This window comes from Grampus griseus (genome assembly GCF_964374135.1).
Source record: "Grampus griseus genome assembly, chromosome: 16".
Classification (NCBI taxonomy): Eukaryota; Metazoa; Chordata; class Mammalia; order Artiodactyla; family Delphinidae; genus Grampus; species Grampus griseus.
In genome coordinates this window covers 49,359,718-49,383,688 of record NC_139010.1, presented here as the reverse complement: position 1 = coordinate 49,383,688, position 23,971 = coordinate 49,359,718, and the positions used below count along the sequence as shown (strand labels likewise).

The 23,971-nt window shown below is 37.1% G+C and overlaps 1 protein-coding gene across 1 annotated transcript in view; it reads left to right on the top strand.

Annotated features, from left to right (window-relative positions):
• RNLS (renalase, FAD dependent amine oxidase) overlaps positions 1–23,971 on the top strand; it is a 270,444-nt gene that overhangs the window by 2,385 nt on the left and 244,088 nt on the right. Inside the window, exon 4 of the mRNA XM_082674316.1 lies at positions 7,339–7,497. Coding sequence (XP_082530442.1) covers positions 7,339–7,497 — 159 coding nt within the window. The remainder of the gene's footprint in view (positions 1–7,338; positions 7,498–23,971) is intronic.

Here is a 23,971-nt window from a genome sequence, read left to right as displayed (position 1 = left end):
GCAAATTCAGTGTGCTTCATTCTTTTCAATGCCTGTTCAGTATTACATGGTACGTGTGTATTGTTATTTAGTTAACTCTTAACTTTCTGGTAAGCATGTGGATTGTTTGGGGGGGATGAGGGGTTGTTTTGGTTTATGCTAATACAAATATTACTGCAATGTTTAACCCTGACATACTTTTGAAAGCATATCTGTAGGATCAGTTCCTAGCAGTACAGTAGGTGTGTCAATGGTATGTGCATTTTTTATTTAACTAGGTTGTGCCATCTCTTCCTCTTAAAGAATATCTCATCAATAGTGAAGGAGAACGTCTCTTTCCACACATCCTGATATTATGGAAATTTAAAAATTTTGCCCATGTGATGGGTTAAAATGGTATCTCCTTGTGTTTTGATTTGCATTTACTTAATTATGAGTGAGTTTATGCATCTTTGTTTTGCTAACCACATCTGTGCTTTTTTTTCTTGTGAATGTCTTATAACCTTTGCCCATTTTCTATGAGGATTTTCATTTGTTCTTTATGTTTATTTTATAATGTTTATTTTATAAGTGTTTTAAAATGGACTTTTTTGAAAAAGATGATAAATAATCTTGGATGATAAATGATTTATTTTTTAAAACAGAAATAAGCTTCTTGATGAATCATAAATAATTGCCCAACTGAAGAGCACTGAGGAAAGGTATAAGGCTGAGTATTTGTTTTGTTTCATAAGCTATTTCTAGAATAATTACTGTTTTTTTTGGTCTCCTTCATCAAATATTACTAATTGGGAACCCTGAGAATCCTTGATACTGGGCATGGGAGGGGCCAGTGAGATTGAATATACAACATGAGGACATAGTAAATACCATTCTGGGTGAAGCCATTTCTCCATCTAGGATTTAGTCTATGAAGGTGTATTCATCAGGATTTTCCAGAAAAACAGAATCAAAAGGATATATATATATACGATATATATATGATAAAGATTTATTGTATAGAATTAGCTTATGTGATTTTGGAAGCTGGCAAGTCTGAAGATCTGCTGGAGACCCAGGAGAGTTGATGGTTTAGTTTCAGTCCAAAAGCCTGAGACCCCAGAGAGCTAAAGGTACCGTTCCAGTCCAAAGGCTGGTGAGCCTGAGACCCAGGAAGAGCTGATGTTTCAGTTCAAGTCTGAAGGCAGGAGAATAAAACAATGTCCCAGTTCGAAGGCTATTGTCTTCGAACTGAACAAAACAGAACATAGGTCTGTTCTCATTTATTGTCTCATGTGTTCACATTAAGCTTATTACAGAGAAAACTGCGTTTATTGACATCAGTTTTACCTACTGCCTGTCTTACTCCTGGGAGGGTCAGCCTTTCTGTTTTATTCAGGCCTTTGATTGATTGGATGATACCCACCTATGTTAGGGAGGGCAACCTGATTTATTCAGTCTACCAATTTAAATATTAATCTCTTCTAAAAACACCCTCACAGACATACCCAGAATAATGTTTGCCAAATATATGGGAACCCCCATGACTCAGTCAAGTTGACACATAAAATTAACCATCACAGATGGTGACACCATTTGGACATTTTGTAGAATGTCACCATCAGCTTCATATATTGCCACCATACAACTTTAAAAAAAAATCTCATTTCCATCATGATTTTTACTTAACCCAAATTAGATGTGCATACTTACTAAAATTTCCAAGTACTTACTAATTGTATTATATATCTAGCCATCCATGCATGCATACATCCATTCATTCAATAAACATTTACTGAGTGCTTACTATATACTGTTTTAGGCACTAATGATACATGAACCAAAGTCCCTGCCTCATATAGCTGAGGGACACTCCTTGAATACATTGTACCTACACCCTTTTGTGTTACGTGTTTGGGGGAATATATGCTTTATTTTCCAATTTTGCTTTGGAAACTCTTGGCAGAAGAGGTCATATTTAATTATTTGTAGCTCAAACAGAATCTAATAGTACCTTGTACATAGTAGGTAGGTATAGTGATATAGATTTAGAGTTCTAAGATATATAAATATACATATATTCATTCTAATTTAGCCAATTCTTAGTAAAAACCTATTTATTCTTTCAATTTGTACAGTCTGTTCAGAGTGTGAGTACTTTAGATTTTCTTATCACTATGTAAAATATTTATTTCAAAAGTAACTTTTAAAAAAGAATTACATACTACTGGTAGAAAATTTGGAAAATACAGAAAAATAGCAGGGGAAAGTGTCACTATGATATATAAATCAACAATAAGTCCATTTTGTGACATACTTTCTGCTTTTTTTTAAAATGAGTTTTTATATAATTGAGTTCAAGGTCTACATATTTTGAGTGTATATAAACTTTTTCTTAGTTTATTTAAATATTATCTTTGTACTGCTTCAAGAGGTCTTTCCACCCTCTACCCAGATCCATTATTATAGGCTTTGTAGACCCTATCTATACCATTTAAAATTTTATAATTATATCCATTTAAGCATTCTTTAAACTTCTTTAAAGGTTTCTGTGCTATAAATGGTTTCTATCTTATTTTAGTTGTTTCCACAATATAAGTCGAGAGAGTCCCTGTAATCAAAATGACCTGGATTCAAATTCACATTCTACCACCATTTCCTAGCTATGTAATATTAGGAAAGTTTTAAAATCTATACCTTGGTTCTTTCATTGGAAAAATGAGAGCAATAACAGTACCTAGTACTAAGTTTTGTGAGGAATAAAGGATATAATGCACTCATTGTCAATTTAAGCAAATAATAGGCCATGTACATAGAAATCTCTTGATAAATGTTAGTTTAAAAAATAGTCTACTTGAATGAAGCTGACCTTTGCATGTGCTCAGCGCATAAGAACCCAAATTGCCAAGTCGTTCCAAAAAATACTCTACATTTTGGGATCAGTTGAGTTCACAACCCCACAGTCTGATGGTCCAACCAGTTTTATTTAGTTTGGGACTAGACTTCCAGGGAAATTATCTGTATTGGGTATGTCTAATCAGGTATGCTTTAGAATAGGTTCAACTCTCTAAAGCCAATATTTAAGTAGACCAGTTTCCCAGAATAAGTAGTAAAGGGCAGGAGGAAATAGGCACATGCCTCTTCACCTTATGGTCTGTTCTCATTTATTGTCTCATGTGTTCACATTAAGCTTATTACAGAGAAAACTGCGTTTATTGACATCAGTTTTACCTACTGCCTCTCTTCCCAATTAATACAATCTTCTTGAGTAAGTAAAATGGGCTTTTTCTGTTGTTTTACTTTTTTGGTTGTCATTGTTGGGGGTGGGAGAAATTCAAAAGAACAAAAGCTACTCTATCATTTGTTAAGTGCTATTTATCTGATACTATGTTAGGCTCTTAACGTACATCATTTCTAATTCTCATATAGCCATTCAAGGTGGTTATCATTCTCCCCATGTGCTAATGAGAAAAATAAGACTCCAGGAGGTTAAGTACTTTGCTTATGGTGGCTTAACTAGTAAGTAAGAGACCAGCACTCTCTTTAAGCTGACCCTGTTGTCATTTCCTTTTAATGATCTCATGGAGGACAATGAAAGGGTCTCATACCTATGATTTAACATCTTTTCCTTTCCAGGTTTTCCCCTACAGTATGAGAGACTGCTCCCATCCTACCCTGGTTCTACGTGTCAATGGACACCTGGCTCAAGAGAACAAACTCATAGTGCCCTTCCCCTAGTCCCCCTCTTTCGTTGGTTAGTCCCTGCCCCAGGGGGAAGGGGCTACTAAGGAGTAATGCCATTTTACTTCTTTATGCAAACAGGAAGATCAATCACCTGCTGGTTCCTGCCTGTGACCTTTAGACAGTGATGAACCAAGTCCTTTTGCTTTTGAATAAGGCCCATGTTATTAAATCATTCATAGGAGGATGAATTTAGTTTCCAGGACAGGGTGAGCATCTTTTATTTAGTTTGGCCTACCATAGGAAGAACTGTTGCTGCATTTATTTGTTTTTATTTTACCGTCTACTTCAAAAGGGACATTGACTAACAATCAAAAGTAAACATGGGCAATGTAACTTGTCAAAGTTGACAGGATCGATTTATTAGAAAAGATGGTTTAATTTGCAGATACTATCAGCTAGTGTGATTTCTTTCTAATAATATATAATTTTTATCATTTTCTCCCTTTTAACTTTTGTGTTTACTTTCTTTCTAAAATTGATGTAAGACAATTAAGGCTGGGCAGTTCTGTCTCAAAATTTCTCCTAGGCGGGTGATCATGGCACTCATCCGTAACAGTGTCTGTCAGAGAGAAGGTAGAAGATAGCCCAGGAGCCTTGGTTAAGCACTCTGCAGTTTAAGCAGTGCATTTAGTTAGACATTGCTTACATCTCTTCAGGTCCATCTCAGCAGTTCTGAACTGAAACCTTTTGTAGGAAATTATTGGAGGAAAATGAATTTAGATTCTCTCTCTAAAATGGAAGAAGGCAGGGGATACACATTGAATAAATAAACAACAGAAACATATTTGCCTTTGTAAAATGGCTAAAACTTCTTTGTGTTCTGATATCTTTGTAGTTATCTGCAGACTTTTTTATTTTTATGAAATATGTGCTGGGGAAATAGCGGTAAATAAAACACATGGACCTTGCCTTTGTTAATATAGTGTAGTGGGGGGAAAAGACAAAAACTAATTTCACACACATAAAAAGGGTACATAATAAATGCTAAGAAGAAAGAGTGAGAGCCTTGTGAGAGAGCTATAATAATAGGACCTAAACTAATGTGAGTTTGAGAGGAGTGAGGTATGGGAAATGTGTCAGGGAAAGCATCTCTGAGGAGCTAATGTTTCCATGGGTACCTGAAAGGTGAGCAAGAGTGAACTAGGCCAACAGCTGAGTGGTGAGAATTGCATGCAGTGGGCATATCAAGTTGCAGCTGTTCTAAAGTAGGAGGAAGATGGTGCGTTTATGGAATGAAAAGGTCATCATGACTGGAGCGTCGAGAATGAGGGAGAAAACGGTAAGAGGTGAAGTTGAAGAGTGAAGCAGGAGCCGGATCATAAGGGGCTTTGTAAGCAATGTTAAGATTTTATACTTTATCCTAAATGCAGTGGGAAACCACTGAAGGATTTTATGCAAGAGAGGGACATGGTCAAATTTACCAAGCTCAGATTGAGAGATATTATCTAGTTCTCTACGTGTTTAAAAATGATTTTCCAGAGCCTATAGATTCGGTCATGTGGTCCTTTCAAAAGTTATTAGTTACTTTCACAAGGAAATGCCACTTTCCCTGAAACTGACTCCTAGCAATTGGACAGGAAAACTTCCTGGTTAGTCAGAGCAGCTATACCATTGCCCCTAACTCTTGGAAAATGCTATTTTTTGAGTGACTTTGCCAGTGGTGGTATTAGATTTGGGTCTATCTATCTACCCCAGTGGTCTCACACTTTAAAGTACATGGTAACAAACCTGGGGGCTTGTTAAATGCAGGCTACTGGGCCTGATCCCCAGATTCTGATTCGGTAGGTCTGGGTTGGGACCTGAGAATTTGCATTTCTAACAAGTTCCAAGGTGCTGCTGGTGCTGACTGATATACATCTTGCAGAACACTTTGGGACCCCTGGGATATATGTCCAAGACGTTTGACTGGATATGGAGAATTTCTAGCTAGTGGACTTCAATTCTGTTAAACACACACACACCTACTCACCACCAAATACACCACCAATGTATTGCTGTTTTCAAAGGGAATATTATGTGAAAACACAACTGAATGAAACATATAAAGTCAGTTGACTTAGTTGAGGTCCCAGTCAGGGCCAGGACTAGAGTGAGGTAAGTGAGGGGTGAGACATCCTAAATCAATAGAACAGAGGGAAGTGGAGCCATTCTGGTTGGAGTAAAGGGGATGGTGGGTGTGAGTTGAAAGCTCCAGTTATTTGTGCCTTCCCAGAGGAGGGGCCTTAGAGAAACCCTCAGGCAAGTTGAAGCACTATTTAGAAGCCCTTGCTCTAATCTTTGAGCAGAATGATGCTAATTGCCTCAAAGAGATTGACCCCTGGGCCTCGTTCCTTCTACCATATTTGCATTTGATTTTAAAAAGTTGTAATTACTATGTTGTAGAGTTATTCAAGGGAATGTGAAAGATGTAAAGGTATATGAGATCTGGAGACTTGACATGGAGGAGCCCGAGAGAGTATTTTGGGATAGATAAGACACACCTAAAGCATAGAGATACTTTGGATCAATGTCAGAAGGAGTGGTAAAGGCAGTGATTGTCCAGACGAGAAGGATCACAATGAGCTGGAGTAGCTGCGGACAGGAAGCTTCATGGCAAAGGTTGGATTTAAGCTGGATGTTTAGTGGCTAGGAGCACGAGGTGTCCCATGCAGTGATGGACAGGATCTTTCATTGTGCTTTTTCCCCCTTATTCCATTTTTATTTACTTCTTTTCTATTCACGAGGCCAAATAAAAGCAGATTTGCTTTAACATCAAATTTTTCTCACAACTGGAATGTGAGGTAAGTACTAGTATACCAAGGAGACTTAATGATCCAATTATATTTTCCTATCTTTCAGTTTATGGTTCATAATTCATTCTCTTAAACAAATATTGATTAAATACCTAGTACCTGCCAAGTACAATACTTTATATGCTATATGCTATATATAGAAAAGGCAGGCATAATTTGTGGCTTATGGAGCTTACAAATTAAAAGGGAAGAAAATATTAATCATATAACTACTCAAATAATTATTAAAATATCTTTGTGATAAATGCAAATAAGGGAAATGCTATGAGAGGATATTCCAGATTGTATTTCTCTTCATTTTGATTCTTTGTCATAAAGGTAGTTGATCCATCGATGAGACTTGGATTTCTCTTCAGAGTTTTTTTTTTCAGGTTTAATAGGGAATATTGATACTTTTAATGGGTAATATTGCTCTTTCTTGGTATTACTAGAGAGGATTCTTTACAGCTTTACTAAGATGTATACTTGCTCTACAAAGATAATGAACTTTAGAGTCAGGTGGATGTGGATTTAAATCATGGCGTGACATTTCTAAGTCTGTTTCCTTATCTGGGAAATGAATTGGTATAATGTATATCAAGTGTTTGGCATAGTCTTGACATACAGTAGATGATTAATGAAAGATATCTATGGTTTCTATTATTATTAATTGTAGTAGTATTATTATTTTTTTCCCAGAGCAGGCATTGTTAGGGAGGTCCAAGGGTGCCAGAAGGGAGGGATTCCCATTAAACGAGATAGAAAGTAAAGGAAGTGAAACCCAGGGGCTGGACAAGAAGAACTTTTCCATTTTACTCATCTGAGTGGATCCAGTTTGTGACATATGATTTTGCTTTTGGAACAGGTGCTGATGTCTACTTCAGACAATGTGTGACCCAGATCAACCTGAGAAATGACAAGTGGGAAGTCCTCAGGGAAACAGGCTCCCCTGAGCTGTTTGATATTGCTGTCCTCACGATGCCAGCTCCCCAGATTCTGCAGCTTCAAGGTGACATCGTCAACTGTGAGTCTCAGCCTGCACTGTTTACCTTAGGGAATGGGCTCCCTTTGAGAGAGCGTGAATTCAGTTTAACTGACTTAGCAAAGGGTCTATTAGGGATTCTACTGATTTGCATGTTCTAAAAACTGACACTATGGTCTGGTTCATTATATTAGTCTAGGTCAAATTGAAATCCAGAGTTTTAAAAACCCAGTTAAAAATGGAATATTTCTCTTTTTTTCCTTGCCTTTAAGAAGTAAGTATTTTTGATGGAGATGTAGTAGTTTGGCCCAAAAGAAGAACAGTCTCTGTGGCCATTCTGGAAAAAAGAAGGTTTTTATGATATAAGCATTGATTATGTGACAAGCCTGGTAAACCTTACCGTGGATCGTTCTTGAGTGTGACTCTCATGTTCTTCCCTGATTGTGATTTGTTGACTCACCTTTCACCTGGCTTCTCCCACCTCCTTTTTAAAAAAACAGCTTTGAGACTAATTCACATACCATACAACTCATCCATTTGAAGTGTATATTTCAATGGTGTTTAGTATATCCAACGACATACTGCAACCATTCCCACACTCAATTTTGGAATATTTTCATCACCTCAGAAGGACACCCCATATCCTAAAGCTCTCACCTCCGTCCCTCCATCCCCCATCTCTGCCTCCAACTCTAAGCAAACAGTAATCTATTTTGTCTCTATAGATTTCCCTGTTACCTGGATTCTTAAGAAAAGCTTTTCTATAGCTCTGCTTTGTATCTACCTATGCCAGGTTTAACTGATTATTCTCCTCCCTTTCATCATGTCTGACTGACCCTGACACATCAAAGTCATTGATTTCTGGAGGATACCTCATCTTGCTTTGAAGTCCATGAGTTATAACAAAGCAGAGTCTGGTGATGGTGGCAAGGCTTTGGGGATGTGACATGCCTGTAGCTTTTGACTTGGTGGCATGACTGAAGGTGATATTGGATTTGATTGAGAAATAGCCTTTTATGCCACTGTTAGAAAGAAAACTGGTAATGAATATCATTTATAGATCCTAGATTTAGAACCGTAATAGAGATTGTTCTCTGAGGAAGAATGTAGCTGCATATTACATCTTGAAAGCAGTTTGACTATCAGTTCTACCATGCAGTAGCAATATATAGCTTCTTTTGTTGTACAGTCTGAGACATATAGAAAGGATTGGAATGTTTATTAGATAGCTATAGGCAAAGTAAAAAACGAATTTCAAAGATCTCTTTCATGAGTCTACCTCTAGTGTGTTGCCAAAGTCACTTTAAAGTAGGATAATTTATTGCCTCGGATTCTGTAATAATTGGATTGATTTTGAGAGTGTTAAATAACATACTGTAACTTAACTAAAACACAGTTATTGGTTAGTATATTCAGTGGTACTGTAAATTACATATTCCAATTTTTAAAAGCTACATAGTTTTGTATGTGGAGACCCTTCAGTGTTGCATTTTGAAGGTATTTCTCAATATTTGTATTGAATGACATATAAAATATAATACCATGGCATAGACTGAGTCCTAAGATGTTTAAGGGCCTGCTAATTAATAATTTTATTTAGATCATCTTTATCCTTATTTTTTGAGTAGCTGAACTGTGTTGGTCTGAGAGAGATAACTTAAATTCTTCTACTATTATTGTATTTCTGTCTTTCCTGGGGTTTTGGGGAACAAATTTTGCTTTATGATTTTTTTATACCACATTATTTGATTCATAATATTTCTTCATTAAAATTTACCCTTTAACCTTAAGTTCTTTCTTTAGTGTCATTTTCATTTTATTTTGCTTTCGTATCATTCTTGACTGATAAATGAGATGCTCATTGTTTTATTTTCATTTGTCTGGTGCATCCTTTTTACTTTTAGCCTTTCAGAGATATTTTATTTTAGAAGTACCTCTTTTGTATTTGGTTATCTTTGAGTCAAGTAATTTCATAAAGATATATCTTATTGTTAATAGTTTTGTGTCAGTTTTTCATGAATCGTGTTGTGCATTTTGTATTTGAAGATTCAGCTTTTCCCTTATTTTCAGCTGTTTCCTTCTAATACTTAACATAACCATCTATCTATATCTGTTCCATTTATTATGATCTCAGAGTATCTTAAAAACTTCAAAGTATCTCCCTTCCATATCTGCTGTTTGTCTCAACTCACTGTCAGTTTTGGTCTTTGCATTATTTTTATTTTCTATTTCTAGCCTTCCTCTATGTCACTCATGTAGTTTTCAAATGTGTTCCTTTTGCTCCGTTCCTTGAGATTGTTTCAAAGAGGTCATATATTCCTTCACTGTTTTCAAGTCATTGCCTAAGTGTTTGTTGAACTAATCTGCTTCCTGGAAAAATTTTTCTGCTATGTATTTTTCATCAGCTCATTTGTTAGGTTCTGTACGTTCTGTTGTCTTCCTCATTTTCTCTGCATAGGTCCCTGTCTAATCATTACTCATCTTTAAATGGGGCCATTTCTGTCAATTTGTGAAGGAAAGTGTTGTTGCAGAGGCCAGACATTTTGGTCAAAGTATATTGAATAAAATTTGTAAATATTTAGCTGTGAACTATTAAATGCTAGTGATCATTAATATATTTACTAACATGGGAAGATTTAAAAATATTTTTAATTTAAAAAAGATAAAAGAATGCATTGCTATTTCTTTTCTATCTATCCAAAATAGTTTAATAACATTGTTATTGCTTGAAGATGATTTTCATCTTCTTTGATACAATTTTTTGAACTGTCGTAACTTTAAAAATAAGGATAGTTTACTCTTACTATAAAAAATGATAATGGTGACACCATTTGAAAAAGTGTATCGTGCTGAAGAGGAAATAGATCTTTTTTCCTTTTCTTTTTTAGTGGTGGGATATGTAGGCTCTTTATGATGAAAAAGTTTAAGAATGATTGACTTGGTACTTTTGACTAAGAGTAAGGATCTTTGGGGGGTTTTACTGGCTCAGTGCAGAATTGGACCTCATGCAAGCAATTCTTTGTTTGTTTCGTTGTTATGAAATAACCCATTTTAGCAGTAAAGGTTTAAAACAGAATGTCCTAACATGACCCTTGAATACCTGTGGGTCTAAAACAAAGGGATTAAAAACATATGATTTCTATTTATCTTATAAATCTCAATAAGGACCTCAGTATGAGGAATTAGTGTCATCTCTCTGTTTCTCAAGAACCTTAAATACACTCTTGCTTGCTTATTAGACATCTTCCGTTTCTGTGAAAGACCTCCATTTACAAAGCTATCTATTGCCATCTAGTGGACGCAGTATATATTGCAGTTCCCCTCCAAATTTTTTTAACTAGAGAGAACTATGAAGATGACCGAAATATAGGCTGTAAAACTATCTGTAATATAATTCACAAAACTCCATTCACACAAGGAAATAAATTTAGGTCCATGATAATTAACTTACCCAAAAGTTCATAGCTAATTAGTGACAGAACTAGGGCTGTGCTACAGGTCTCACATTCATACAAACTATAAGCAGCCCTGTGTCTTTGGCTTTCTTTGTGCTCGTCTTTTCATTCTCTCTGTCTCTCTTTTTAAATCATGTCTACCCCTTAGAATCAATATAGTACCATCTCTTACATGAAAGACTTCCCTTTTGATTACAGTGTGGTCTGGATTTTCCCTTATCCATCCTCCCTTTCCCTATTTTCCTTTTTACAAAAGAAACAGAACTAGGTTTTTTTTGGCAATTACTTATTACACTTACTACATTCTCCCAGTTAGGAGAACAGGGAAGCTTTATGAACTATATAGTGAACCTCTTATGATTCATGATTTGCCATCTGGTTCTATAACAGTGCTACTCTCTCTATATTAATATTATAAAAACTATCTCACTTAATCCTCACAACAATCCTAATTACTGTTATTTCCATTCTTGGTGGTGATGCTGAGATATGAGCCTTAGTAGTGTGACTCCAGAGCCCGTTATACACGGTGTCAGACTACCCTACGTTATACACGTAACCACCGTTATACACGGTGTCAGACTACCCTAATACTGATTGTTTCATGTATTTGTGAGTTCCCACAGTGTCCTGCTCATTTTTGATCACCATGTTTTCCAAACTTGCCTAATGAAGATTGAGAGTTGAAAACACTTAAGGGGCACCTTTGAGAAGGTTTTGATTGTTAGGGTTTGGGTCAGGCCCAGGAATCCATACCTTTAACAAGCACCTTATGGGAATTTTTTCCTCCCAGTTAGGCCTGTTTGGGACATTCTGTCTTATCATTATACTCATCAGATTTTATTATGATTCTTATATTCCGGTAAGTTTCTTTCCCACTAAAGCATAAAATCCAGGCGGAAAGAGCTCCTATAGACCACCGCATCCCCACCCAGCATCAAGTACCAAGGTGCATGCAGGCCCACACACCACTATTATTGTTCAGTCAATATGTGCCAAATGACTGAGCATCTGTCTTGTTTCCCAACTTGATTATAAGCTCCTAGAATTCAGCTAATCTTAGAGTCTACTCGTCCTGGCTTGGTCCCTGAGTCACGGTACTAGGATGAAAGCGTGAACCTTGGATGGATCATAGAATTTTAGGACTAGGAGGAAGCTTGAGGCTCATTGCTTCTTCCACCCCGATGAGGAATTTAAGACAGCATCTGCCCTGTACAAGTTCATACAATTTATTAGGGGCTGGACAGGAGAAAGTATGGTCAAGAAAAAAGCAGGCGCCTTTCAAATATCATTATTGTCTTGATTTCATGTTTCCTACACACTTAAATAGAGCTCTTCATCAACTGGAATGGAACATCTGGGCCTGAAATCCACAAACCTGACTTTCCTGCCATAGTTCTTTCATACTCCTGCTAGGAAAGTGGCAGAGGCAGTGGAAAGGATGTGGGGTAAACAATGTATGGAAAATTTCTTTCCTCTACATCAGACTGCCTCTGACATGGGGCTCCTCAGGTTTTCTCCCACATGCTTATATTAAAATAATGCATTTTTTTTTTCTTTTTTTTTTTTTTGCGGTACACGGGCCTCTCACTGTTGCGGCCTCTCCCATTGCGGAGCACAGGCTGCGGACGCGCAGGCTCGGCGGCCATGGCTCACGGGCCCAGCTGCTCCTCGGCATGTGGGATCTTCCCGGACCGGGGCACGAACCCGTGTCCCCTGCATCGGCAGGCGGACTCTCAACCACTGCGCCACCAGGGGAGCCCAGGAATGCATATTTTTAAAGGTCTCCTAATGAATAATCTTCCTTTATAGTTTGGTATGCTATCTCACATCCTTAAAACCAGAAGGCTAATTTTTTTTTTTTTTATGAAACGAAAGGAAAGAAGGAAGGAATGAAGGAAAGGGAGGGGAAAGGAAGGAAGGAAAAGAGAAAGAAAGAGAGACAGAGACGGAGGCAGAGAGACACAGAGAGAGAAGGAGACAGACTGGGTCTGGAGCTGGACTCTCCGTGTGAGAGCCACTCCTCCTATCCCCGTGGAGACTCACGTGCATTCCTGCTCTGACCAGATGAATCCACAGAGGTGAGAACCATATTCATCTGAGCAGAAACATGTCAGTAACCCTCCGGGGAGAAAATGTGCTAGTCCTGCCCTACCCTCACCCCGTAAAACACTGCTAATTTTGGACCAAAGCCCTCAAGCCCCCTAACATTACTTCAGAAAGCAGACAAAAGTGTGGTCCATGCTGAGCATGTGGCCACAGATCAGGAGAGTTGCCAAAAAGAGAGCTGAGAGAGGCAAGGAGAGTCATCTAGCTGGCCTCCTTTCTAGAGGAATCCTGGTCTCCTCTGGGTTCCTTGAATGAACCACACATTCTTCATCTGTGCGTTTACTCACAAAGCTCCCATTGCCTAGAACAATTTGACACATCCTTTGTGTTCTCTGTCCTTCAGGATTCAGCTCTGGGCCTCTGAGTTCTTCAGAGCTTCCTGGGGGCTCTGTGCTTCAGGGAAAGCGTTCAGAACCTTCTCTAGCACTTGGGTTTTATACTACTTATTTAGCGTTGGCTACTCTGTGGAGGGAGTGAAGAACGTAGACTGACAAAGCCAGGATTCGTAACCCAGCTCTGCCACTTACTGTCTGGGTGATTTGGGGCAAGTCGCTTAACCTCTCTGAGCTTCGATTTCCATGTTACTAAAATGAGGGTAAATAACATTATCTAACCACATAGGATTACAGTGAAGATTACATGAGGTAATCTGAGTAGAGGATTTAGAAGTATGAAAGTTAATGTTCCCAGTAACTTTTTAGTGTTTGTGACTTTTTACCATTAAGGAAAAGGTCTGAGATGTCTATTTAAAGGGTTGTATGCTTGGTGTTGGGGATTAAACAAAGGTGGCTATTTTATTTTCAGGGTTTTACAAGTAGGATACATTACAGACATATTCCTTGCTGTGAAAGAACATGACAACTGCCTTGAAAACTCTATATTAGTTAACTTTAATTAACGAACTGATCACTTTTTTAAGAGGAGTAAGTCATTATTGGAGCTTTTTCACAAGTCAACAGCGACATTTTTATGAAAGCCACCTCTTTTAGAGGGAGGTACAACCTCACTCCCTCCTTCCCCTCTTCACCCCACACCCCCAAACCTGTACCAGAGTAAGAGAATAAACACCTTGTCATAACATCTACCCCCACCTGCGTGACTTCCATGCACACTGTTCATAGGATCACCCATACCTCTGAGGAAGCATCATTACGGGAATATTTCTTAAGTGTCCCCATGTTCCTGACATTTTTCTAAATGCTAACTCAAGTAATTTAGAAGATGCCATGCCCATTGGCCAGGTGTTCTCATGAAGCTGTGTGTGGGCACAAAAATAACAGATGAGCTTTACGTCTGACAAGTGTAAAAGTTCTGTGTTAGGGGAAACTGATGTGAAAGCATTTTTATAAGATGATGTGGTCTGAGCTCTTGGTTATGAATAAGCAAATGGTAGTGGGGGAGATATCTCTGTAGATGATTCATTATTATCAGTCAAATGTGTGCCCACAAAAAGGCAGCCAGAAAAATCCTAGTAAGGATTTTGGATATCAGTAATAAGGATATTGGAAACACAGTGAGAAACATTACTTTGCCCTTGTGCCAAACAATGGTGTATTTGTATCCAGAATATCGTATGGTCATCTTGAGTTAAAATTTACAGCACTAGGATGCAAAGGATCGTCTGTTCCTTCATTTCTCTAAATATACAAATTATCTGCTTAGAGCATCTTTTTATCCACCTGATAGGAAACCCACCCTCAGTCATCATTAGAGCTACCTCCCTTCCCTTTGGGATCACACAGGAGCCCCAGGCTTTTGTAGTGCCAGAAAACAGGGGAGGTGTGGGGTGTAAGTCCATAAGGTTGCCATCATTATTGCTCCTCCTCTGCTGTGTGGGGCTGGGCCAGCCCTGGTCCTCTGACATGGGTTAGACACATTGCCTTGTGTGGACTCAGGGATGCCTTTCTAGGGATAACACTGTACTGACACTGAGATCTTTCCACTGCTCTCCAGGGTGAGAGACATGCTTCAAAGGCATTCTGCAGCAAGATCCCAGCTGGGCTGGGTATACAAGTGAGAGCCAGGTCTCTCTCTCTCTCCCCCAAACCCCTGTCCCTTAAACATTTCATCTTCACTCCCTACCCACTCCCACTGTCAGGAATCCACTAGCTGAATCCAACTTAAGACTCTGAGAAAGAAAGACACTTCCCTTTCGCGTGTCTGTATGTGAGGCGGGAGGCATCCCAACCTTTAGAAACACAACAGTGAGCATCTCTTTCATAGATTGGAGGGTGGAGAAAGGAGAGTTGATTTTCCCTAAATGACTTATTTTGGTGAGTTCTTTAATTTCTGGTTGCTATATTATAGCAAAGATGTAATAAACCTATAGGTCTCAAGAATGCAAACTATAATAACTAAAGGATGCATACATGAATATAGTCTAAAAGAAATGAAAAATCCTTTATCTAGAAATATAAAACTCCACAGCTGTACAATGGAGATTTACAATGGCAATAGAGATATATGTATACATATACATGTATATTTAATTATAAATTAGGAGAATCTGAAATTGTTATTAAAATTCTAGAATACAACCACCAAAGGAAGAACAGAAACCTTCAAGCCTTAAGGTACACAGTTTTAGACTAAGGAAATGCCACTTTACTTCAAAGTACAGAAGTTTTCAATCCAATAAAATATTATTTATTTGACTGCATCTAAAAAATGCTTACTTGGCTTACATTTTAAAAATTGAAACACTTGTTCGCCTGAAGTGTAGTCATTTAAAAGTTTCAGTAAATTCACAGATGGTAGGTTTTTAATGAACTATTAAAAATCCTAGGGGTACATTTTTAACTTTCTAAAGATGTCCTAGTAAATAACCACTTTCTCAGTAGTCACCTATGTACTCTCCCCCTCTTTTCTCACATCGGTGCTCTAGCAAGCAAAACAGAGCTCCTCAGGCTGTCACCTCACTCTGTTTTCCTTTCTAACCTCTGGCTACATACTCTGGTTTCATATATTCTACCACCAATTTGCACCTTAATACTGTACTTGACATACACAAAATTGTTCAGTATCTTTCTTCTTTTAATGTTATGTGATTTTTGAATTTGAATTTTATCTTATAATTAATACACTTTATTGATGAAAAACTTGAAACTAAAAAGAAAATAAAATGCATTCATAATTCCAGCCCCATGGATCTTAACCCAGTTAATACATATTTCTAGGTATTTTTAAGGTAGAAATAAAATATTTTTTTTACTTTATAATATCTTAGGAAAATTTTTTTTTCCTAATTTGTCATAATTTTTACTATATAGTGTTCTATTCTTTGTATTTACCTTTATGTATTAAACCAGTTTGATGAACATTTAGGAGGTTTCCAAGTTTGCAAAGTGTAGCTTTGATAGTGCAAATCTGAAACAAAAATTTTCTGCACTAAACTCCATACTGGATGCAAACAGTTATTTTCATATAGAGTAGAATAAGGTCCTCTTGATGACTTTTGTTCTAAGTTTTCTTTGTTAATCTAATGTTTTATTTCTCTCTGTGTGCCTTAGAATAAGGTTTCATTAAAAAATCCTGTTGGACTACTGATTTGAATTGCATTGAATTTGAGTGTTAATTTAGGAAGAATTTATGTCTTTACAGTACTGCATCTTCTCATCCAAGAAAGTCAAAGTTCTCTATTTAGGTATTTTTACGTCCTTCAGAAAAATTTTGTAGCTTTTATCTTAAGAACTTACACATTTCTTATTAGGCGTATTGGGGAATCTTTTATATTTGTAGAGATTGTGAGTAATATCACTTTTGTTGTTTTATGTTTATTTAGGTATTTACAGAGAACACCACCTAGCTGAATTTTTAAATCTAACATGAAAAGTCTGTTTCTTTTGATAGGAGAATTCAACACTTTTACATTGATTGGAATAATAACTATATTGTATTTATCCTTTACATCTATGTCTACTTACTTATTTTACTTTTTTTTTCACTTTTTTCCACTTTCTTACTTGCCAGCTTTATCAAGTATTTCTTATTCCTTTCCTCACATTATTTATAGGATCTACAGTGCTTTGTCATCCCATTAATGGTCATCTTCTTATCCCTTACAAACACACTTAAATTTAAACATACTCCATCTCCCTCCTATTTCTCTCTACCTCATTCCACAAATATTTTTTGAATGTCTACTGTATTACATTTTGTTGGGTAAGTTAAAAAAAATTAAGTAGTCCTACTTTTTCCTCTCCCCAAGTATATTTTTTTTATTACTTTAAATGACAAAGCTGATTAGTAATCTTATAAAAAATGAAGGAATCCAAAGTTGAATTAGTAATTCATTCCCTGTGCTGTCTTCCTTTCCCACTCCCTGGAGGTAACTGATGTTAACAGTTTAGTGAGTGCCCTTCCACACCTTGCTTCAGGCATACGGGCACCTTCTAAATGTATTGTTTTGAAATTGGCATTTTAAATTAATTCCTTTGGATAAATACTTCTAATTTATTTCTGTTTAACAGCTGCATGATTTTCTCTAGTTTGGGAGTACCAGAATTTAGTTTTTCATCTCATTGTTTATTGATAGCATTCATGTGGTTTCTCTTTTTTTCCTATTTATTCCTGTTTATTGCTAAACTGGGTGATAAAATACCAACATTGGAATTTGGGAGTCAAAAGCTCTGTATGTTTTAATACATACTGCCGTATTACTTTCCACAAATTTTGTGATGATTCTCATTCTTAATGTTTGAGAATGCCTGTTTTTCTATATACTCATTTGCACTGGACGTTTTTAATGTTTTATTAATCTTTTTAAGGTTTCTGCCAAATTGATAAATGAAAACAGGTACATCATTCTTGCTTTAATTTGCATTTACCTTGACTGAAAGTGAGATTGAGCCTCATTTCATGAGTTTATTGGACATTTAGATTTCCTCTTTTGTAAATGTCCTGGTCATCTCCTACACTTTCTTTTCTAGTGGGCTATTTGTCTTTTAGGAGCATTTTACATATGAGATATTAAAGTTTTTCATATGGTATTACAGATATCTACCAGACTACCATTTATTTGTATTTTGCTCTTGTTTATGTCATTTGCCATAATAATTTGTTAAGATTTTTATTTAGTCAAGTCTATCTTTTCTTTTATAGATTTCCTGGATTTCCTGACTCACTAAGAACTGTTTCTCTCACTCTAAAGTCATATAAATATTATAAATTATATTTTAATAAATTTAATTCTTATGCTTTACATTTAAATATGTGTTTTATAAGGTATGAGATATGGATCTAGCTTTGTGGGCATTTTCCCCTATAGTGGTACCAATTTTACCAGCACCATTTATTTAATAAGAGTTTCTTTTTCCCACTAAATTGAAATTCCACATTTGCTATATGATAAGTTCCTTATATACTTGCATCTGTTTCTGGATATCTATTCTGTTCCATTTATTTACTCCTTTGCCAAACCATCACTATTTTCTTTATAATCACTTTGTGGTCGTAACTCATTTTTAAGGAGTCTGAACTATATGGGTGTAAACATGAGGAAGTTTTATTTTTTCCTGGAACTGCCCTCACACCTCCCTATTTGAACTCCATGTCTTTCTAGAGAGTGAGTGCCTTAATGACATCTTGATCATTTGCTCCAACTTTCTAGTCACTTTTGGCTGTTGGAATAGTCTCATTTTGGTTTTTAAGACACAGCTGTGTTTATTTTTGAACTTCAGTGCCAGGTAGACCTGTATGTGGTACTAGGGGCTTGTGGCAGAGTGAATTATGGGGTCTGTTTTATACACACACCCCTTCAGTCTCTCTTTGAATATCTACCCACCCCCACCTTCAGACTATATTCTCCAGGAGACATTGATTGCTCCTATGACTGGCAGCTTGGTGGTGGTAAGAAGGTAGCCTTGGCTTCCCTGCACTTCATTCTTGTTGTCTGATGCTTAGTGTTGGTTCCATGTAGACAGTGTGTGGTGTGTTTTCTTGGCCCAGTGGGCAGATTTCAGCCTCACACTGAGCCTTTCTGGGGCTGTTAACAAACCCCTCCTATAGCCTAGAGGCAGTGAAGTCAGCCCACCAGCAGAGCTTTGCCCCAGCCCCTGTAGGTTCTGCAGTTCAGCAAGTACATAGTCAGAAAACATGGTCCTTGTCAAACCTTCCTGGAGCTCCCTCCCCAGGGTTTGTTTCTGAATTATCCTCTGGGGACTTCCTAGGAAGGGGAATCACCTCCTCCCAGCTCACAGGATTTGGGGAAAAAACTTATCTCCAGGAATATGACATTCCTGAGAGAGCTTTCATAGCCCCTTGAGTCTTCTTCCTATATTGACTGGGTAGTGGGGCTCAGAGCAGTAAGGCCAGTTCTTACTGGTAATTTCTCAGAACTCTGAGAGCAGATGGCCAGGTCCTTCTCCAGTGACTTCTTTATTGCTTTTTATCCCTAACTTTACAGAGAGCCAGGATAAAGGAGCAAAAATACTATTACAGTTTTAATGTCTGGAAGGCAAGAATTTCCTTACTATGCTTATATTAATATATCCCAATTTAATAATAACCATGCCCCTATCAAAAAAGTTTGCTTGTTGACCTCCCTCTGCCCCACTTTAGCCCTCTGCCCGGCCTTCAAATTCAATTTAAAACTGCTTCCACAATAATATCTTCCCAACCACCAAGACCAGGCTATTTCTCCCATTACATGTTAGCCTAGTTTCCTGCGCCTCATGTTTTAACACTATCACAATTGTAATTAACTAATGGCTTAATCCATTGTGCAATGTGTGTCTTTCCTGGTAGAATTTAAGAATATAAAGCATAAGAAGACAGGAGCTGGTTCTGACTTACCTACTGCTTGTGAGCGCCTCACACATGTACACCTCAGTCTCTATTTACTCAGTGGATACTGACCAATCTGAAATACATCATGAAGGACAGGCAGAGGGAGAGGAAGAGGAGGCTTTGGAGAGAAAACAGGTCTTAGCAAAAAGTTGGAAGTAGAAACACTTGTTTTATATATTGGAGCCTGAAAATAGATTGGCTTAGTGGGAGTAAAGGCTTTGCAGTGGGGAATTTGGGGGAGATAAAGCTGGAAATGTGGATTTGGGGCAGAATGCAGTGAACATCTGTTGAACAAACTACAGAGGTCCTAGTTCATCAAAACATATGGCATCTACCTTTTAAAACCTGACTAGATACATTGAGATGGGAAACGACTTTACCTAATTGGATTGGGAGGAAAAAAACATTTGAGGACTTGGGGAACACTGTTCAAAAGGCTTCTAATCTTAACACATACACTCTCCTTAAACAGACCCTTAACTTAGAGCTTTGGTAATCTATACTACAAAAATGCATAATTCAGAACTTATTATGTACCATAGAATATAATGATAAAATATTACTCATAATGAATACCTTCAACCTTCTTCCTAGAACTTCTAGAATCTCCCATCATCCTTGATGGAATAATGAGAACCAATTCTGTTTACTAAAAGAAGTTTAAATTCTTCATTCTTCCTTGAGATTTTGATGAAAAGATTTTGATTACAAGCACAGGAAACAAAAGTCCTTTATTCATCGAATAATATGCTTAATTGCTTTTTCCAGCAGACCATCTCCATAGGGGGGGAAATAATTCAATTTCTAAACTTCTTTAGATATTAGCTGTTCTGTTGGGCTTCCTGCAAGCTTATGAACTGAGATCTCAATTTTAGAGCAAAAAAATAATTATTACTATTAAATTCCTTTTATTTATTATGTCTTGATCTTCACCTTTCGTATCTGCCTCATCTACTTGTCCTTATTATTATTTAAAAAATATTAGACACGGAGAGTTGGTTCCACTTAATCTTATATTCTCTCTCTAAGTGCCTGAGAGGGAACCCAAGCTAATCTTTGCCTCTCTTCCACCCTCCCAAAACTTGAGAGTCAGCAGAAATGGCAGAGACTTTCATTCACCTTGGAGCTTAGAGTGATCTGGCACTGATATTATCAATACTTGTGCTTATTACACACTCCAGGTCCTGACAGGACAGAGGGAGTTTTCCTACTTAAATGTCCTTCTGAGGAACGAGTTACTTGTGTTGGGAAAAAAAAAAGAGCAAGAGAATTAACTTCGTGATGATGATGATAACCAACATCAAACAGAGTTTTTGTGAATTTCTATTATTAAGCATTTTACCTACAGTATATCTTTTACTCTTTACAGTCACCTTATGAGCATTATTTTATCCCATTTTATACAAGGGGAAAGTGAGACTCAGGGAAACTAAGATAACTTGTCTGATGTCACATAGCTTTTGGGTGGCAGATCTGGAATCCAGATTTTCTCTAGGCTCTAGTCATTGGGGCAAGGTACCTTTTGGCCTCTTTATCTGGCACTAATGTGTATGATCTCCCCATGCTTGATATAAATGCATCTATGATGTAAATATTTGGACTTTTTGTTCTTGTACACATGCTGTCAATAGATGTATGATGTTTGAAACTAGGCCAGAAGGTTGCTTCTCTAAAGGAAGAAAAGATTCCTTCTTAATGCTGTCTTACTGCTGTGTACTTCCTTCCAAACTTAGAACTCTATTTTTCATTCAGAGTTCTTCGATAACAGAAAAGCTTTAAAAAGAAATGTCAAAACTAGAGATGGGGTGAGATGAAAGAGCAGAGAGCTATAATTCATTGAATTGCGTCATTATCACCAACTGAGTCACCAACTGAATTGAATTAAACTTTTCCCCATCTGAGCTGGCAAAGACATTTTAAAGAGAGAATAAATTTGAGAACTAAGATTCTTAGCTTTCTGGCTGACAGAGACATTTTAAAGAGAGAAGAAATTTGAGAACTAAGATTCTTAGCTTTCTGGTAGAAAAATCTGAAGATTCAAATAAAATGTGCTAAACACAAATAAGAACGTATTACCACAATCAACTACTAATTTTAAGACAGGGAATTTTTTTTTTTTTTTTTTTTTTTTTGTGGTACACGGGCCTCTCACTGTTGTGGCCTCTCCCGTTGTGCAGCACAGGCTCCAGATGCACAGGCTCAGCGGCCATGGCTCACGGGCCCAGCCGCTCCGCAGCATGTGGGTGGGATCTTCCCGGACCGGGCACGATCCCGTGTCCCCTGCATCGGCAGGCGGACTCTCAACCACTGCGCCACCAGGGAAGCCCAAAACAGGGAATTTTAAACATTTAAGATTAAAAGAGAGCAAGAGAGTAATAGAAGAATACCAACATTCTACATTGGATAATGTTTTTCTCAAATTTGTTTTTCTTTTCCACCAATGTATCTAATTTAAGAAGTTTCTTATTCTGTTGCATCAGATCTATGAGATATGGCTATCTGCTGACCAGACATTCTGGTCTTCTATCACTCTTCTGAAATCTAGTTTCCAGAGTCTGACATTTTTCATTCTGACCTGAATGTTTGCTTCTAGAAAAGAATGAGAGGGAGAATCTAAAAAAATACTTGAGTAGCTAGCACAGAACATTTTATGTTTACCAGTGTAGAATTCTCTGTTGGTTTGAAGAAGCTATTTAAATATCAGTCTCTCCCAAAATTTCTTCCATGAAATAGACAAAGAAAATTACTATATCCAAGGCAGAGTTTGCTTTCCATTTCTGTGAGCTCTTATAATTTTACTTGCCACAGGCATATGAGATTATAAAATTTTATTCCAAGGAGAGAAATTAAAATTCCAGTTTTATTTTTTTAAAATGGCAATTGTAATATTTTATTCAGATGTTGAATTTATTTTTTCATTATATAAATATTTATTGAACATCTACTGTGTGCTAGAAACTGTTCTAGACACCCTGAATACAGCAGTGAACCAAACAATAAAAGTTCTAAGGAACTTCTGTTCCAGTGGTAGGAGGCATAATGTTCTATAATATTCTATTCCAGTGGGAGGAGGAAAAATAAGTAAAATATCTATGTGAGATAATAGTAAGTACTGGGAAAGAAAATGAAGCTGCTATATGGAAATAAAAAGTGACCAGGAGTACTTTTGTGTGTAGTATGAGCAGACCTGTGACAAAGTGATTTTTGAGCAGCAGAGACTTCAAGGTAGTGAAAATATGAGCCATGAGATTACCTGGAGGGATATCCTAGCAGAAATAGCTGCAAGTAGAAAAGCTCCAAGGAATGAGGAGTTTCACAAGGGGGCCATTGTTGCTGGTTTACAGTGCATAAGGAGGGGCAGTGGTAGGAGGTTAGAGCAGAGAGGAAGCAGGAGGCCCAATTATATAGGGCTTTGTGGACTGCGATAAAGACATTGGATTTTACTCCACATGAGATAGAAAGCCATTGAAGGAATGACGTGATCTAACTTAGATTTGAGGAGGTGTTTTCCTGCTGTTGTGTGGAATTTAGACTGTAAGAGAGTTGAGTTGACCAGATGGACTGATACTATAAAAATACAGGGCAGAAATGAGGGTAGCTTGGGTTGTAGCAGGTGGTGTGTTGAAAAATGGTTGCAAGCCAGATGTACAATAATCAATAGTTTTTGCATCAGTTCTCTTCCTGATATAGGATCTCAAGTGTTCAGATAGTTAGGGAGAAAACTAAGCTTCAGTGGTGCCAAGAAAATGTTTGAAGGAAGAGGAAGTGATAAGCTATACAAATGCTGCCTATAGTTTCATGTAAGAGTTGGCCATTGGATTTAGCAATATGGAAAGCATAGGTGACATTGACAGTAGTAGTTTCTATGGGGTATTAGGAATGAAAAACAGATTGGAGAAGGCTCAAGAAGAAACAGGAAGAGAGGACATTGAGATAGTGGGTGAGACCAGTGTTTCTCAATCGGTTTTTTCATTATCATCTCCCTAAAGAGTTTTTTAGACACTTTTTCCTAATTGTCCTCCACCCACCCCAATGGAATTATAATATCATAGATATACTTTATATTTGCTACATATTTTATGTATATATATGTATGCTTTATATATATATGCTTTATATATAAAAAGAGTAAGAATTGTTTGTCCTTCAAGAGTCAATTTTTGCCC